The 18,467-nt window shown below is 45.0% G+C and overlaps 1 protein-coding gene across 1 annotated transcript in view; it reads right to left on the bottom strand.

Annotated features, from left to right (window-relative positions):
* Positions 1–927: 927 nt before the first annotated feature.
* RANBP10 (RAN binding protein 10) overlaps positions 928–18,467 on the bottom strand; it is a gene marked incomplete at its 5' end in the record, with an annotated part of 47,353 nt that continues 29,813 nt past the window's right edge. The window contains 9 exons of the mRNA XM_010190074.1: positions 928–1,604; positions 3,215–3,326; positions 3,805–3,950; positions 4,842–4,966; positions 6,299–6,494; positions 7,545–7,693; positions 8,577–8,685; positions 11,278–11,390; positions 15,658–15,842. Of these exons, the coding sequence (XP_010188376.1) occupies positions 1,474–1,604; positions 3,215–3,326; positions 3,805–3,950; positions 4,842–4,966; positions 6,299–6,494; positions 7,545–7,693; positions 8,577–8,685; positions 11,278–11,390; positions 15,658–15,842 (1,266 nt within the window). The remainder of the gene's footprint in view (positions 1,605–3,214; positions 3,327–3,804; positions 3,951–4,841; positions 4,967–6,298; positions 6,495–7,544; positions 7,694–8,576; positions 8,686–11,277; positions 11,391–15,657; positions 15,843–18,467) is intronic.

Raw genomic sequence — 18,467 nt, 5'->3', positions numbered from 1 at the left:
TTTCTGTGAATTACACTTCCTCCCATGCAGCCAGACTGAGCCTGAAGTCTCCTAACGGTACATCAGAGGATGCAAAGCACGCGGTCCTGCTGCACAGCCTCACCAGCTAAAAGTGCACGTTCAGAAACACTTCAAGGCAGATGGTTTGAATGCCAAAGCTCAGTGGGGCACTTGAGTCCCTGGACTTGACACATTAGTCCATTTCACTTGGAGGTTACTCACCCAGAGATCCCTGCTGGTTGCTTTTGGGCCTGAAACTAAAATAAGTTTCTTAGTAATTGTTACAGAAACACTGGTGCTTCCTTCTGACCCGCTCAGACCTTAGAGCTGGTACTGCCCCTAACCTGCAACTTGATCTTGGCAACTGCAAACTGCAAGGGTGGGCACAGTTCTTACTTGTGTTCTCAAGACACTTCCAAAATTTAGACGTGCTCACTTAGACCAGTGTTAGGTGGAGAGGTCAGTAAATACTGTAATTATTGAGTGACAGAGCCCTCCGATATGGAGAAAAACGGGAGATTTGTGATTTAACACAAAAGCTGACAGCTCATCCAGGCAGCACCTGTGGATGTTTCTTGCAGGCTGACATGACCTGCTTCTACCAGTACAGCGTAGACGACTTCATATTTGTCAGTCCTGTCCCTCGAGCTGCTGTGAGAGCTGGATTTACCTATTCCTCAGGGCTGTGAGATGCTTCTACAGTGCAGCCACTCTCACAGGCAAGGTCGAGTCTTCTGCTCTTCCCACAAAGACAAGCACTGAGAGAGCCTTGTGCTCCTAGAGAAGCAGGCACCACGAAGGACCAAGCTCCTCCAGTTCCCATCATTAGTGCGTCACACGACCAACCTCACCAGGTCTCCTAGGGGTTGTACGATGTGTACGGCTGGGACCGAGTCTGTGGGCAATAAATACATCAATGACTTTGCAGAGGTGGAAGAGACCTTTTTAATAAACAGGATTCAAATAAAATTTAAAAAAAAAATCCCTCTGAACTGCCACTGCGAGAAGAGTTCAGATAACTAGCACAGAAGATGATGCTGTATGTGCACGATGGAAGGAGAAGGGAAGAAAAGAACAAGCTGTCACCAACTTGCTTCCTCAGTAAATCAGCAGAAACCAGCTCAGCAAAACTCTCCAGATAAAATACTGGTGGATCCAAGAGAAACAACTCAAATCAAAATAAAGAGAAATCCCTACATCGGAAGGCGCTACATTAGAATAACCAGCCAAATACTGAGTGCCGCTGGAGCCGCAATGGCAGGGAGACAGGTAAGATCTGCCAGTCGTTCCTGGGGTCAGGAATAGCCACACAGTGAGGGACTCACTCCATCCTTTCACAGGAAGTGTGTGCGCGCTAGAGGGGGTGTTGGTGGCAGGCAGGTCAGGCTATCGAACGAGGTGGTGGTGTAGAGTGGCAGCAACGGAGGGTGAAGGGCAGCACTCGACGATGTCAACTCCATCTTGCTCTGGTGGCTAGTGCAAATAGTCGTCTACTCTGGCAAAGGAGCAGGAGCCCAAGCCCACGCGAGCCATAAGCCGCAAACACTCCGAGGCTTGGCCTAGGGCAAGCATCAGCGGGGGCTGCTTTGGCAGGTTCTGAGATTCTGTGGGGGCAAAAAAAGAAATCCGTTTAGAAGAGGTGTCCTAGCTGTGTGCCGGCTCACCTGTGCTCGGGTCTCTCTCAGTCCCACCTGGGCACCAAGCATGGCATCCCTGGCAGAAGGTGCTGGCTCTGGAAGGAAGCTACTCCTGAGCACCGCTGGCTCTGCACCGCTGCTCCTCTGCATACCCCACCACCCATGACATGTCCCACCTGCGGCTACAGCTCAATGGGGCCTTTCAGAAAGTGCTGGTGTGGTGGCCAGAGCAAGAGAAAGGCAGTTGAGCTGCCTCAGTGTCTGCCACAAAAGCCTCAGAGCATGAAAGATCAAAGCATGGAAGAATAAGGAAAGGCAGGAGAAATTGACACCAAGTGAGAGGCAACTTCTCCATCTCTCCTCACTTGCGCAAGCTCACGCCATAGTCCAAGTCCTAGACAAACTCACTCACTGGTCACCCCTTCTTTTCAACTTCACGTTTGCTGTGTATGTAAGAGGGAATCCTCAGCTGAGCCAGTCAAGGTGTCTTGTGAGCTGTGTGACAAAGCATGTCCAGACACCATCTTTTACAACTCCCTGGCGACGCCCCTCAGCACCTTGCCCATACTCCTCAAGCACTGGACAAACAGATAGAACTGACCCACCTTGCTAGACATCTGTCCATGATGAGTGTCAAGGGAAGCGACTCATTCTGAAACCATATAATTTCTGTTCCTTTACTCAGAACAGGAGCCCTCACAGGTTTCTCCATCAAGCTGTTCCTTCCCTCAGACGACAATCTCTAAATTTCCTTCTAGCACACTCAACATGAGGTGCACAGGCCCACCAGGAAATACATCTGGGCACGATGAGCTGGACTATGCACAGGAGTCAAGCATGGGTTTCCACAACAGAGAAGCTGTCCAGTGGACAGTATTTGGCCAGCTGTGGATGGACTGAGCTAAGCCAGACTGGGGAGTGTCCTGTGAAGGTACCTGAGCAATGACACAGCATATGCAGGGTCTGGTGACAGGAACAAGGGCCCTGCCTTCAATGAAACAAACCCTTTCTTGCAGACTGGTGGCAAGCCATAACCTCATTATCACTATACTAATTTCTCCACCATGGCATTTTCTGCAGCTAAAGATGCCAGGAGGGTCAGCAACGACATGGCCACTCATTGACTGCAAGCACAGGACTTCCATCAGGGAAAGCTACTGCATTTACTACACCAACCCAAACAGCATGGAAAAGAGCCCTGATAATGCCCGCAAAATTATTCAGGTGGGTTCAGAGCAAGAAGGAAGAGGGGTAGGAAATGCATCAAAGAGATCTTGGCTTCTTTAGTAAGCAAGGGAGGAAAATCTTAAGAACCATCCTTGGAAGCAGCATTGAGGAAGACCCAAGGAAGGGAGCCAAAAGAAGATCAGATCAGGAAGATCTGTTTTCCACAGGCTTCCCTTCCAACTCCCTTCCTGCATCACTGCCCTGTTAGTCCCCAGCATCAGAAAGAGGAGCAAAAGCTGAACACAAGTATTCCTGAACTTCCCCTAGCACTCACAGTCTTGCCCGCCACAAGACAGCCCTTGAGAGCAGGTATGTCAGTGGGCAGCACTCACACAGAAACCAGGCCTTACCCAATATAGCACTATTAAGAGCAGCACACACAGGTTCCCTCTGGATCGGGTCCAGCTGTTGACCGACAGGGCAGTTCCAAGGGTCTGAGTAAGCTAACAAGCTAAATGCATCCTGTGTGAGAGAACAGAAAGGCACAGTAAGGTCATGCATGGCTGCAAACACACAGGAAAACCGCCAAGTCCGTCAGCCAGGGCACCTCCTGCCATCGCCAAGGTGACAGGTGCCTACCTCCTGAAAATAAACGGCCCTTTTCTTCTTGGCAGCAAGGGACCACATTGGGCCATCAAGAGAGTGGATTAAAGAGGGTACACCCTCCACCTGGCAGGGGAGCCAGCACAGGAAGGCAGGTAGAGTGTTACCTGGAGAGAAGAAGAGTGAAGGCAGGCAGGAGCTGTATTTCTTTTCTCCTGTGCCAAGAACTGGGTCTAGATGCTCTATGTTCACCGAGTTTCAACCTCAGATCCCCAAGCAGGCCCCCTCTTCCTCACTGTGTGCAGAAGTTGGGGCCACCCAGAGGTCTGCAAGAGAACCCACAACCCCAGTCCTGGCCCAGAGAACTGCTGCGATGCAGCATCAGGCCCAGACTTACCTGAAGCATCTTTTTGTGCACTGTGTTCTTCCCATATTCTCTGCACAGCTGCTCACTCAGCATCTGCAGCTCCCGTCCAAACTGGATCATTCGCTCTGTGGCAGCATGGTTCCCTCCACAGAGCTGCCTCTGTGGGCAGCTGTCTTCTAGATGAAAGGATGTGAGAAATAAAAATCCCTCATTCCCCACCACTGCCCACTGTGTTGCACTACCTATATCTCCTTCCCCTCCTGGAACAGGTAGCTGCTGCCTGCTTTAAGTTTATCTCTGTGGAAGCTTTTTCTGTTCCCTGCAGTACAACAGCCAGTGGTGATTTTTCCACAGCACCTGTTCAGTACAGGGGAAACTTGATTTCAGTTTGTTTAATGCCTGAGGACTACCTACAAATCACGTATTCTGATAAAATCATGGGAGCTTGCAACGCCAGCTGTGTTACCCTTTCATGTGTATGATACAGGGCACACAACATGAAAGCTCCTGGTCGAACAAACCCTGTACTCCGAAATCTTTCAGTCAGAGATGCCAACATCACCAACCTTCCAGTATCAGGTGGCTACAAGACCAATTACAACTGGAAGAATCCCCAGTTTCAGAGGTAGTGTAGCTAATTTACCTTCTCCCTCCTGGTTAAAGCACCCACAAACAAGACAGTTGTAGCTGACCACACTGTGCTAAGGACACGTTGTGGCTGGGCATCAGCCAGCCTCTCACAGCTTGGTTCAGCTCCTCAGCTGGAAGAAGCCTCAGGACTGCTCTGAGCTGGGAATCATGACCAGCACTGAACAAACCTTTGGCTCTTACTGCTTTCTCTGCTTCACAACATCACTAGTACCGCTGCAAGACTACGAAAAGCCAAACCTAATTTTAGTTCCAGGACAGATTAATATTCCCTGTGAAATAGGTATATTGAGAATTTCCTTCACTTGGGCTGGGAAATAAACCCAAAGTACATGTTTTTTTCCCCGCAATCCAATCACAAATTTAATTCTTGATACCAGCTCTATTTCCCTTCACCCCTTCTGCCTCTAAGGCCCTACCCATGCTGGATTCATCCGTCTGCAGGATCTCTTCGTGTTTGTAGGTGCCATTCATTATCCTGGTAGATGAATTTTCCAGGACTCCGTTGGGGTAATGCTCAGCCTCCATTTCCATCTCGCTGTCACTGAGGCAAAAGGAGGAAAGAAAGCCCAGATGTCAAAATTAGAAAGGGAAGAAATGAAGATCTCAGATGCCAAATGATGCCCAGCAACGGTCACTAAACCAGGAAAGGTGCCGGTGCCAGCTGGAATACAGGGAGCCAGATGGTCTCATTCAGTGTAGCAAAAATCCTTGCAGGCTTCTGAAGGCAACTATGAAACAGGTTTTTGTTCTGGAAATTACTGTCATAATTACAGGTACAGAGCGCTTATCATCTTCCTTTGAGGAAGCAGTCATTTCTGGGGCAGCAAACAGCAGCCAGAGAACAGATAACATACCAACATACTAAACAGGAGGGAAATCTTGGCTGCAGTAAGCCGTCAATCCTTGCAAAAAGTGCAATGCGGAACACAAGGGCTCTAGGCTTTAATGCTCAAGACAGCAGGCTGAATGAGATTGCTGATTAACTGAAAGGATGAGAAAATCTTGCTGAGACTTGAGCTCTGTATTTAAAAAGATAATCATAAATCCAGCATTATCAAATTATTCTGGAAGGTGGTAAACGGAGTCTGAGCAAGTGTTTCTCCCTCAGTTCCATGGTGTATGGCTCTCAAGTTGTCATGATAGACTACAAATGGTCCTGCACACTGCACTCAGCACAGTGCCACCTGCAATTAGCAAGATTCTACTCATGACAAGGACATCCTCTGCTCCAGCACGGCCTCAGACAGCCCTGCAACACCAACCAAGCCCAAAGGAAGCTCAGTTCTCACCACAGCTCAATGTGCTCCACACTCCAGTGAATGCATCAGTAACTACCCCTGGACTGCCTATGGCTTCTTGAAGAGGGGAGACTTTCCAAAAATCTGACCTGCTGTCACAAGCATCTGCTGATTCAGAGGCTCATCTGGAAGGAAATGGGCAACAGGTAGACGTAGCCCAAGAAAATTACTCAAGAAGGTAATGCACCAACCCAGCAATCACGTGAGCTGCTGCCTCACCCACTAAAGGGCAGGCAAGCTGCTCAGCTGTAACCGACTGGCTGAGGCAGCAGCCTCAATGGGAGAGCTTCTACTCAAACTGTCACGTTGGGCTCTGATGGCTGCAGTTTAATGGGACAGCTTGGTGTCTGAAACAAAAGCACCGTAATATGCCTTATGAGATGAGCCTCAAGCCTGAGCCAGAGCAGGGGAACTGGAACTGGCTTGAGTCTGCCGGATATAGTGGTGACCTTGCAGACAATGAAGAGTTACTGTGTTGTTCAGAAGAGAAGGACAGATGTGGCTCTTCAGAAAGCAAACTGAGCCCTCTCCCACCATCTCACCCTCCTCAGGCATCTACGAAGGCAAAAAAATACCTTGTTTCTTGGTTACTCGTACTACTGTGCTGCTGAGATTTGGTAGAATCTGTAGAATTGGACTCAGAGTAGTTCACAGATGAAGGGGAGGAGGAGGAAGAAGATGAAGATGATGAACTCAGTGTTGGGTATTTACTGTGACTCTGTTTGCTTTTTGTGGACATGACTCCATTGCTACAGGTTGGACTATCTGCTCCTGAAAGTCAAGAAGAAAAGTAAAAATGAGATCAGAATATCACACTATTGTAAAATTAACCATTTAGCAAGAGAGCAGACCCCAAAGGAAGTAAAGCAAAATAAGACTAAACATGTTAAATTATTATTAAATTATCTTAAATTCAATGAGGTTCAGAGAAAACACAAATGAACATGGAAGGAATCCCACTGCTCACCAGCAACACCTGAGCTTAAAGAAGTTCCAAAAAAGGGCTGTAAATAAGAGACTGGCAGAGCCAGCTCACACAAACACAGAAATTATTGCTGAAATATGAAGTATGGATGGTTTGTAAAGAAGTTTACAAACTCTCTTCTCAGAAATCCAAGTATTTCTCAAAAAACCTCTATTCAGGAAAACTATGAGACCACAGGTAAAACCTGGGCCACAAGGAGAACTCTTTGCAAGCAGAACTCCTCAGGCTTTCCACACCCTATCTTACATACGGATATACTTGATTCACACAACACTCGGCAAATAACAACAATCCTCTGAAAAATCACAAGCTAACTGTCCTTGTTCAGGAGAACAGGCATCACTGAAAAGAGAGCCAGGCTTGAAATCTCATCCTCCCTACAAAAGGTGCCTATCAAGCCGTGTAACTCGCTGACACAGGACACAAACCTTTGCTCATTACCACAAGGTTTATATGGATTCAAAAATGACTGGGTAAACTTACAGGGGCTATTAAATACCAAGACAAATCAAATCATTAGGGGCTAAAATAATACTTTGGAAAAACCTCACTATGGGCTTGTCTTCTTCCTAGATTCTTCCCTAGGCAACCTATATTGACCACAAGTGCTTGACTAGATTACATGACCTGGCATGGCTGTTTGTCCAAAAGTGATGGTGATCTATCCAAATTCATCAGCTGATCCCACAATTAAATTTATAGCTAGGGAATTTATTTATATTTCTATTACAACAACAGAAAGATTCAAACAAAAGACTGCTTAGTAGCAGGTAATGGACAGTAATCAACCTTTAATATTTGCTCTTCTCACTGGGAGACACTAAAACCACACTTACCAGTACTATGAACGTGTGAGTTGCTTGATCCATGTCTAGGACTTAAGCTGGGGGAGCCGGGGTAACTGTCCTGGGATCTCGGGCTGCGGGCACTGAAACAACGAACTTCACTGTCTGTTCCATTCACCATCTCCACAAACTGCCGACACCTGATTTCATAGGAGGGAAGAAGGAGAAAAGGATGCGTGACAACCAGGATGCTCTGCATTGAGGTTTCATTACTTACTGACAGAAAGTCCTAGAAACTGCACAGGAGTTACATTTCTTGGCTTTGAAAAAGACATTTCAGGCTCCTGGCACCTTTGCATTGCAAGTGCTCTGATAATGCTATGGGAAGAAGGAAATTGCTAATGCTATGAGCAACTTTGATGCTAATGGATGTTGAGACATTCCCAAAAAGGAAGTTTTTTTCCACTGTGTTAAGAAGGAACCTTTCCTTTACAGCATGCTTTCATCTCCACCACCTCTGCAGGTGCTCCAGAATTCGACTGTAGAGCTTTTTTTTCAGGGATAAGATCCTAAATCTGTCAAACATCATAGTTCCTCCACTACTCCATCAACCTAGAAATGCTGATGGCCAATAGCAAATAGACAAGGAAGGGTAAAAAATACAGTATCCACAGTGACAGTGAGGACAGCTCCCCATTTAGCTTTACTGGGAATTGTCCTTACATGTCTCAGGAGGCTCGGGAGAGCCACTCCCTATGGCTGGGAGAACTGGGACATGTAAGCTTGTTCTTCCTTCAGTCTCTACCCCAGACAGCCTTTTCCATACATTTGCCTTTTGAGGAACCTTCACAGTGACCTCCACATGCTCCAGTGCTGCAAGATCTCCACAAGACAAGCAAAGGCCAGCTGTGAAGGAGTTTCTGGCAGTCAGCAGAACTAAAATTTCACCCACCTCTGCCTGACCTCCTGAGGCAAAGCCACACTGGGTATGAGCAGCAACAAATGGGCTATGTTTATGCCTCTTTCTTCTCTCCTTCATCTACACATTTCAGTATCAGGGAGTATAAAGCTATTCATACTTACTTTAACATGAAGAGCAGGTTGGGGTTATGTTCTAGGAGGCCAGGATAGAGCTGCTGGGTGGCTTCTATAGCCTCTCCCACTCTGCCTGCTAATACTAGCTTCTGTATTCCTGAAAGCAAAAGGACACCTATTGACACACAGGACTGGCCAACAGGAATGGCCAGAAGAGTTGTCTCACATATGCCACACAGCTCCCCACTACCACTGTGCACAAGGGCTAGGGAGAGCTGGGGACCACGCTCTGTTTGTTATGGATTAGGATGAGGAAAAGCTCGTGAAAACGAGGGAGAATCTGTTGGTAGATCAGAAACACCAAGAGCAGAAGGATCTGAAAGATGGAGTGGGTGTGCTGGGGTGGGGTGCTCTAGGACTTTAGTCCTTCAGTCACAGAGCTATGCAGCAATGGAAAAGAAAGCAGGACATGACAGCTGGATGGAAGCAAGGAGGCTGCTGGGGAAATGACAATTTCAGAGGAGAAAATTACTATTTCAAGAGGGGAAATCCCTGAGGTACTCCCATGCTACATCCTTTGGCTGGATCACGCTTGGAAGATTACTGTATAACTGGCCACCAGAAGATCAGAGTATTCTTAGAGGGTTTAGGGGCTTAAACCACAGCATAGTACTGCTGCCCCACTACTCCAACCTCTAAGTAGAAGTAATTATGTCAACAAAACTGGGTCCTGGACATCTCACCTCAACGTGTTCCCAGAGAAGTAAGCTGAGCTTGGCCTGCAATGAGGATGTGCCACCTGTAAGTTAGGTCCAAGAATCAGCTGTTGACTAAGTTAGAAATAGCTCAACAAGCTGTACACTTCTAGGAGGTGCAAAGATGCTGGGAAGAAGCCATCCAGCATCCTGGGTGTTCGGTCCCACGTGTGTTCCTTCAGTGGGTCAGAAGACACAAGTACAAGACTTAACTTGAGATCAAATCCCTGAGCACTCACAGAAACCACTTACAAAAAAACAGAGAGGAGATTTTGAATCATCTGGGACATGCTTTGCAAGCAGAGGCTCTAATAACAACAAACTGACTTTCACAAGTCATGAGCAGTTGAAAGCCCAACCCGGTGATCCTCATTAGCAACTCCCCTAACAATCTGCAATGACTTGTCTTGGCTCTTACCTCTGTGTCTAACCACCTGTTATCATAGCTGAAAGCTAAACCCAAAGACGTGGCTCTCACACCAATGTGTGCTGCAGTCTCCTTCATTTTGCTGTTTCTTGTTACTTGCACGTCCATTTTCATGTCTGGCTGCTTTTGACAGCTCTCTTCTTTGCTTTGTTTGGCAACTCTCACAGATGTCACCACCTTTTCTATTTCCCCTCTTCTTGTTTTCCCATCTGTGTTTTCCTCACACCTTTCACTGAAGCCCCAACTTCAGAGCTCTGTATTCCTTCCCTCCATCTGCCTTGTCACCTGTTCTCAGACAAATAAGACTGCAGTGTCTCATGTGCCCCCCATAAGGCTTTACCAATTAAACCCATACCGGCAAGACCCCTGGCTGGAGTCAGAGTTGCATAATGCACGACCTGGAAAGCACAAAGCCCATCAGCACTAATGGGCAGCAATTACAAGTTATTTTGGGTATTAAGCAGAGTCCTCCTGAATGCTGGCTAAGCATGTATAATGTATGGAGTGTGAGCTACAAAAGGGCACAATGCACCCAATGTATGTGTCACATGAGGAACGGTGCACAAAGGGAAGGGAAATGCACAGAGCAGGACATGGCCTGTATTCAGCAGCCAGGAGAATGCAGAAACCACACCAATGTTCTGTGACTCTGCAGGCTAAGCCTGTGAATAGAAAAACTAAACCAAAAAACGTACAGCAGGAGAAAGCTGCAAGCCTTATTCCGCAGGAACCAAAAGCGCTTACAGCCTTACCAACTGAGAGATAAACCACTTTGGAGGAAACTGCAGTAACCAAAACAGACACAGAACACAAAATCTTCACCTAGTGTGAGCTAAACACGTTGGCTGTGAATTTGCAAAACCTTCAACATGCAAAAAATTTACCTGAAGACAAAATGCAAAGGGACTGGAAGACTTGTAAACTCTGGGAGCTGTAGTCAAAACAGATGGATATGTCTGCATCCCTATGACCATGCTAATGAAACTGTCCCTGCTGCAACAGACTGCATGGAAGAACCCAAATCCAAAGGGTGTTGGTGACCAAATCCAGCTGGTGCACAGTGACCTCAGTTCAGGTGAAGTCCAAGGTCCATTCTGTTCTCCACCGATTTGGCACTACCTCCAAGAAAGCACCTTTTGCCCTAGTCATTACATTTAGCCTGATAAGTGAAACAGCAAGACTCAGCTGAGTCACCTCATCTCTTCCAGGATTCAGCTATTCATTTTCAACAAGACTGAGGAAAATTAACCAAGTTGATCAGAAAACTTACTTTCTTCAACAATGCAGGTCATTTCTGAGAGCAGATAGGCAGTGGAAAGAATGGGAGGGTTCTTCAGGCAAAGAGCAGAGGAGGCACAGTGATGATGTTAAGCGCTCCAAGCAGTGGTCCCCAAGCTCTACTGACCCACAGGCAGCCCAACTAAGTCAGCAGTGTGCTGTGGACAGCTTTGTACTATCATGGAGTAACACTTCTACTTCCGTAGCCCTTCATTTTCTCTCCACAGTCATGAAGGGTAACACGTGGCAACCATACCACTCTCTGGGGACAACTACCCAAGAGACTTACTTTGTCTGTTCTTTATTGAGGTCTGTTCTTCCTGGATTGTGGTGTCTGTGACTCTGGCAAAGGCAGTTGCTGTTGAACAGTACCCATGATGAACCAAATATGACGAAACCATACTAGAAAACAAGAAAATACAAAGAGATGAAGAGGCACTGGTAGAACAGGGTAATCCCACTGTACAAAAAAATCCACACAACAGAAGTTGCGGTTTCAGTGACCAAACTTAGCTGACTTGGATATAACCAGGGTCCTACTTCTGGGTCCAGACAGTGTAAATTTAATAGATAGGTATCTGGTCCTCAGCAAACAGGAGGGAGACTCTAAATTCACCTTAAGCCAAAAAAACCCTCAAATTACTAAGACTCCCAATCCATACACAATATTTATTTAATTACTGCTGCCTAATGGTCACTGGTAAGAGCTCAGTACTGTGTCACTGCCAGTGACATCTGCTCAGGACACAGAACTCCTCCTGTATAGACATCAAATCCGAACCTCAGAGAGGCTCATGGCTTTCAAGTAGATCTCAAAAAAAAAAAAAGATGCTGGTCCTGAATTTCTTCCATCACTTATTTTGCCAGCAATTGTATCGTTAGTAGTTGAATCTCCTTATGAATCCTACACATTCACAGATACTTTTATCTGCTGATTTAAAAAGAGTAGACTGTCAGCATTGATTTTACACACATTAACACATTTTAAAGTTGTATTTTCAAAAGTGCTGGGGTAGGAGGCAGTGTCACTGCCAGAAAACAAACACACCAAAAACTTATTTCTGAGCAGACAGTTTCTAAAGCACTTGTGTCTCCCCAGGATACAGCAGGTAAATGTTAATGCTCACTGGACTTTAACAAAACCTAAAAAGCCAGCACAAGATTTCAAAGCTTCTAGTGATGAATCTCCAAACAGGCTTCTCATGATGAAGTTGGTATTGATCCAATCAAGTCACAACTCAAAACACGTGTTCAACATTGCTACTTTCGGTACATGAAAGATGTATTTTATGAGTCAGCAATAATTTTCAGGTGCAACATTGTAAGCAGGTGCGTAATTTGTAAAACTTGTTCTAAAAACAAGTGCTTCTGACCACTGTTGGTACAAGATATGTCCTTTGCTCTTGGCATGGTACAGACAGGCATAACAAAGTGCATCCCTCTGTGTGAAACACAGCAGCCAGGTCGCCCTAGCTCGGTGACAGTGACTCAGGCTGGCAGGAATGGATGGGAAAAGGCAGCTTTCATCAATGTAATTCAGTAGCCGGAGTCAGACTCTCAATGCTGCAAAGATTTAAATGCTCTACAAAGCTGCATAAAACCTGAGCTCCTCCCCATGCTTCTCCTGCCTGTGGCATCACAGGAAACATCCCTGTATGGGTACATGCAGTATTACATGCTGTAATGTAATGTCACTATGCCAGGCTAATTTTCAGCAATGATTTATCAGTTCTGTGTCTCAGCTACTTACTACAGCAGTGCTGCACACTCTCAAACTTCCAGCAGCATGGCTGCTGAAGTCCTGAGGAAACTTTATCGCACTCAGTGTGACCAAAGGGACATGTGCACGCAGACAAAAACCTTTCAGAATCTCAGGTTTTCCAAAGGAAGAGCTTTTACTGCTTGGGGGCCATGGCTGAAACTTGTTGAGAGCAGAAGTGCTCAGATCACAGGAGCAGCTATCTCTGCACTGCTCCTCTCACCTAGAGCGGCCGTGGTGGTGGTAGAGACACTTGTACAATCTGTGGTTTTTCTTCTTCAAAACAAAACTCGACTGCACACTTCTCTGTACAAATTACATAATTACATAAAGTTCTTCTCCTTCTGCATTCCCACTTACATTCTCAAACAAACAATGCCAAGTCCTCCTGCTTTATCAGAAATAGAGACTTAGACCATTCCTCCTCCTATAATCAACTACACCAGCCAATCTCAAGTCTCAGATGAATCCTACTCAGATTCTTCACAGCAAGAGCTGAGAAGACTGAAGATCCTGTAAGACTGTAATAAGACGCAAAGACGATGAGTTATCCCTGTGAGTCCTTTTCAAGGTTTCAAGCACTTGAAAACCTTGTCAGATCAGCCTTTCTGGTGACAACATACTCAGAAGTGCAACACAGATGAATGCATGATGTGATGCTTAGCTGCAAGGTTAGAGGTTAGATAAGATACTATAAAACCTACCAAAGCCGCAGGACAAGATAAAGTTGTCCCAAGAGCTCCAAAGGAGCTACAAGCTGAAACAGCTGTATTACTAATGTGCAGATAAGCTCAGACCTAAGCCTGCCTATGGAGAGGAGGAAGATGGGAAACGTGATGGTGATTCTTGAAAAGAAATCCAAAGGAGGGATGAAGAACTCCAGAGAGGTGACCCTGACACTGCAACCATACACATCACGAGAAACAATTCTGCAGAACACAAAGAACAAACACAGGGATACACTGGTCTTCTGGTAGAAGAATCAACAGCTTTTGTAAAGGCAAGTCATAGTGCTCTAATTTGGTGACATTTTTGGAGGTAGTCTGGAAGCAGGCAGAAAAGAGATACCTTTGCAGTCCACTTGGTTGTCCAAAGAGATTTCACGGATTTCTCTCAAGGAAATTGTGTTACCATGTGATAAAAGGAAAGGTCCAACATGGCTAAATATTGTTAAATAATGGGGTGACAAAACATGGTCAGTTTTACCAGGGAAAGGAAAAAACACTTGAGTGCTACAGGAATCTGTGCTATTAACACATTCATAAAATGACGTGCTCTCACCCAGTGCAGGTGCTTTTATGTTCAAAGATGAATGGCACACAGGTTGGTTTTTTTCTGAACATGTTGCCTTTTGAGTACTAGGAACTAGGTATTTCAATTTAAATATCAGTGAGCCTCTTTGTCCTCCTTGGCTGCTCATCAAGCTTTCCAAAAGTGTATCCTGTCTTTCCACAGCCTGACAAGATGAGTTGCAGAGAGTGAAATGACCTCGTAAGGTCAAGAGTCCAGTATATTTGAATGAAAATTAATGTTAAAGTCAGTGCCAGTTGTTACACCTCATCCATGCTAAGCCAGATCAAACACCCAGTTAGCCCAGTACTTGGACTTCCCAAGCCATTCAAGGTGTTTTTTCACACTTCTTCCTTACCCCTCGCAATCGTATCCTTCAACGCCGCGGGTCTGTACATTTCTTCCTTGCCTTATACCCAGCCCGTACCTTTGCACATCTTATCTGCCTTTTCCCATGCTTGTCTCACTTCTACCATATACTTTTGGAGATGAAAGAACTAAAACATCACATGGTATTTACGCTAAGAGTGTACCGTATGTTCACACAGGGACAGAATGATTTTTATCCTCTATTTTTCCACTAACAAATCCTAACTCTTTTCTTCCTGCTTGTCACAAAAAAAAAAAAAGCTGACATTTCTGTGCAATGATTCATCGTAGCCCAAAGATCTCATTCCTTCCTGGAGGTTCCCTTCTTCCCAGCCATTTCTGAATACCCTCAGCAGTAGACACTACCAGCACACCTCCACGCACAACTCTACAGCCACAGCCTCCAACCGTGACAATCCCTCACTCATTCCGTCTCTATTCTTCTCCATGAATTACTGTGACTATTTACATGTGTATCTTTTAAAATCCACTTATACTTAAACTACCACAACTTCTTGCAGCAGCAAGTCCCACGGTTTCATATACTTAGTGAAAAAAAAATTTTGTTTTCAAGCCAGAAAGTGTTTTTTCTCTAATTTTTGTGTTTTGAGAAAGAGCGAATAATCACTTTCTAGTCATGCTCTTCAATGGTGTAAATGACTGACAGACAACTACAGTCCACCTCCCTCAATTACCTGTTTCCAAGCTGTGAAGCCTTAGTCAACTCTGTCTTTCTTCGGGCAGAAGATACTCCTGACCTCTGACAACTCTTGTAAATTGTTCTCACCAAGTTCCACTCAATCCTTTTTGCAATAGGAAATGCATTCAATATTCATAAATTTATAAGTGTCACAATTGTGTTTTCAGTTAGGTTGGGTTTAGAAGCCTTTGGTTTAGGCTATTTCTTGCTCTTTCATTTCTGAATTCAGCTGACTTACATCCTGCTTTTCTCCTACGTTAGAGGTTTTATGGTGTCCTCTCCACTCCCCTTCCCCCAGTGCATCACCTCAAAGTGTATGTTCTTCCATTCCTACAAGCTTTCATCCAGTCTTTGGCTGAAAACTTCTCTCATATCTTTTACATTTGAAACAGCAGCAATCTACACAGGAAAGACTATTAAACAACAAAACAGAGGGTAAAACAAATTGAGCACAATACACTGACTGGCAATTTTTGCCATAAAAAAGCATAAATTAGGATTAAAAAGTATTTAAAGCCTAACAGAATGAAAGAAGCAGAACAGAGACTTACTTCTGCAGCATGGCTTGCCACTCGCCTAGTCTGTCTCCTATGGGAAACCGCTTAATGGTGCTCTGAATCTTCGCTCGCCACTCCCTCATGTAGTCCTCAATGTCGAACACGAACGGCTGCTGCCCAAAGTTGGCATCGACTATCTCTCCTGGAGTCTGGAGACCCACTGTAGGGTAGAGATTCGACTGGGGAGGAAGAAAAAAAGAAATCTATTAAACTCAGCTTTCTCTTTCTGGTTCCAGTTGTGTGGTTTGGTAAGACAAAAGAGCTGCTCTTTAAACTGAGACATGTAATGCAACAGGAAGGGGCAAAAGCCCTTTAAGTACATCTTTAGGTACATCTCAGTGAACCCTATGACTTACTGCACATTTATGAAAAGTTACTGCACAAAACCAGAACGCTGGGTTCAATCCCCCAGCAGTCTGTGATCAATGCCACAACTGCTGTTTGTGGCACATCCTCTTTCTGGCTTAGTTTTCTGCACTTTCTACCAAAGTTCAACAGCGAGCAAATAATAATAATTTAAAAAATGAAAGGCATAAGAAAGAGGCATAATCTCAATCAACAGATCTATGTGTTCTCCACTGTTTCAACTGAACTCTTTTATTACTTGAAAGCTTCTGTCTGAACATTTTACATCTCTGATAAAAAGGGAATGGATGGTAGAGGAGCTTTGAGGTTAGGTCTTTGATGATCCCAACACAGCAAGACATCCACACAGGAAATTCCATTACTGATAGACAAATTTCATTTTAAGAACAAGCATATGGATCCAAATGGAAGCTTTGACCCACCACCAGAACATAAGGAAAAGAAAAACGTTGTCACCGTGAAAATACCTCTAAAATTCAGCCAAGAATTCAGCTTCCAAAGATGATCTAATTGGGAGTCAAAGTCTGTCTAGAAGTTCTCTGAATTCAGGCTATTTAAAGAATAAGCTTATGAATATGAATTGAATCCCTGAGCCCACTTAAATCTGGGGGAAAGAGAAATGGTATCAGAAAAGGTACAGGGGTGCCTGGTTCTCGCCACTCTGGATCATGTTTTTTACAAGCACGTTCCACTCACTGTCATATTACTTTTCTGCAGGACAAATTACTTTTCTGTTTGTAAAGAAACAACACTTCACTCATCCTCTGCTTCAGCACATCTGCTGATAGCCTGTGGGGTTTAGGAAGAAATCTCTCTTACGCCACTCATGAACCGTTTGGTGTTGGGTTTTTTCACTTTATTTTAACACACTGGAGACTGCCACAGCCAGAAAGCAGACACTGGGCAAGGCACATGGATGCAAGTCATGAAAGGCTCCTGGTTGTGGTGTCTTTCTCATGGCTGAACCCATGTCAGACATCAGATCAGTGGAAGAGCAGAACTCTTTCTCCAGGTCAAATCAACAAGAACTACTACTGGGGGTTAGACGGTCACCCTAAAGAAAGCCAGGATGAATCTCTCCTCCCTCTACAGCAATGGCATGGGCTTTCCTACAATTATCTGGGAAATTTATTCAACTAATTCTTCACTATTGCAAAGTCCTGAGACATTGGCAATGTCACTACTCTCTCTACTACTACAGTAGTCGTGGCTTTTATTTTTTACTACAGGTATTAAGATTTCTAGGAGGCAGAACTCAGCAGAACCCTAATCGCACTAGACAGAGCCAGCACATCATGGGAAGTGATAACTTCTCTGTGCTTTCACTGGCGTGGCTACAGCTGCAGTACTGTACTCAGTTCCTCACTCCCACATTCACATCCCCAGGACAAGGAAGCCATTCACAAACAGGGGCCAGCAGAGTTCTGCTAAGATGGTCAAAGGGCTGGAGCGCCTGGCAGACAAGGAGAGGCTGAAGGAATCAGCTCGGAGAAGGGAAGGGAAACTGCAAATCTTCCACTCAAAAAAAGGTGATAAAAAAAGATGGAGAGAGATTCCTCTTAATGGTGCTCAGTGAATGGGCAATGGGCTCAAGTTGCAGTCAGTGAAATCTTGATGGGACATAAGGAAGAAATTCTTCCTTGTGAGGATGATTAAGGACTGGAACAGGTACCCAGAGAGACTGTAGCATCTCTGTCCTCAGAGATTTAAAAAACTCAACTGGATAAGGTCCTGACCAACCTGCTCTACCTTTGAAATTATCAAACTTCAAAATACAAAGGAAGAAATGAATCTATAAATATAGGCTGGAAATTGAAATCAGAGTAATTGCATCATTGCACACCTTCTTCTTTCCCATTCTCACACCAAGGACATCGCTGGGTTAGAGGTGTGCAAAGAAACCACAGTGTGATGAAGGAGGAGCTACCAGAGAAAAAACACTGTATCTAAGGTCAGTCTCTCCTTTCTTTCAAACCCAGCTGACAAGGAAATATCTCCAATAAGGGATCAGATCTTTTCCACAGTCCATACTTCAGACTTTTTTATTAACTGAACTTCTAAGGACTTCTAAAGCCAGGAATCAGATCCCTCAAATACTTGGAAGTTAGAAGAACAAAACCCCAAGTTACAACATATCTCGTATTTTTAGCCACTTTTAGGTATGTACATCTTTGAGAGGAAGCTGCCCACCCTCAACTTGTTTCAAATAATTTCTGAGTTAAAATTCCATTTTTCACATGCTGGATGTGTCCTCTCTGTTTAAGAACAAATCACTTTCCCCACGTTTTGTGGACTACCATTTCTTTTGGTGGCCAGTTGTTCATAATTCTGTAGTTTGTCTTGACTTGTTTTATAATGTCCTTGTCCCTTTGTGCCCCTGCAATCTCACCCTAGGCTCTTCCACATTCTGTTTTTTTACATTTCGTCTCATTTCAGCA

This window comes from Mesitornis unicolor, unplaced genomic scaffold, assembly GCF_000695765.1.
Source record: "Mesitornis unicolor isolate BGI_N332 unplaced genomic scaffold, ASM69576v1 scaffold18898, whole genome shotgun sequence".
Classification (NCBI taxonomy): domain Eukaryota; kingdom Metazoa; phylum Chordata; class Aves; order Mesitornithiformes; family Mesitornithidae; genus Mesitornis; species Mesitornis unicolor.
This window is presented reverse-complemented; position numbering and strand designations above follow the sequence as displayed.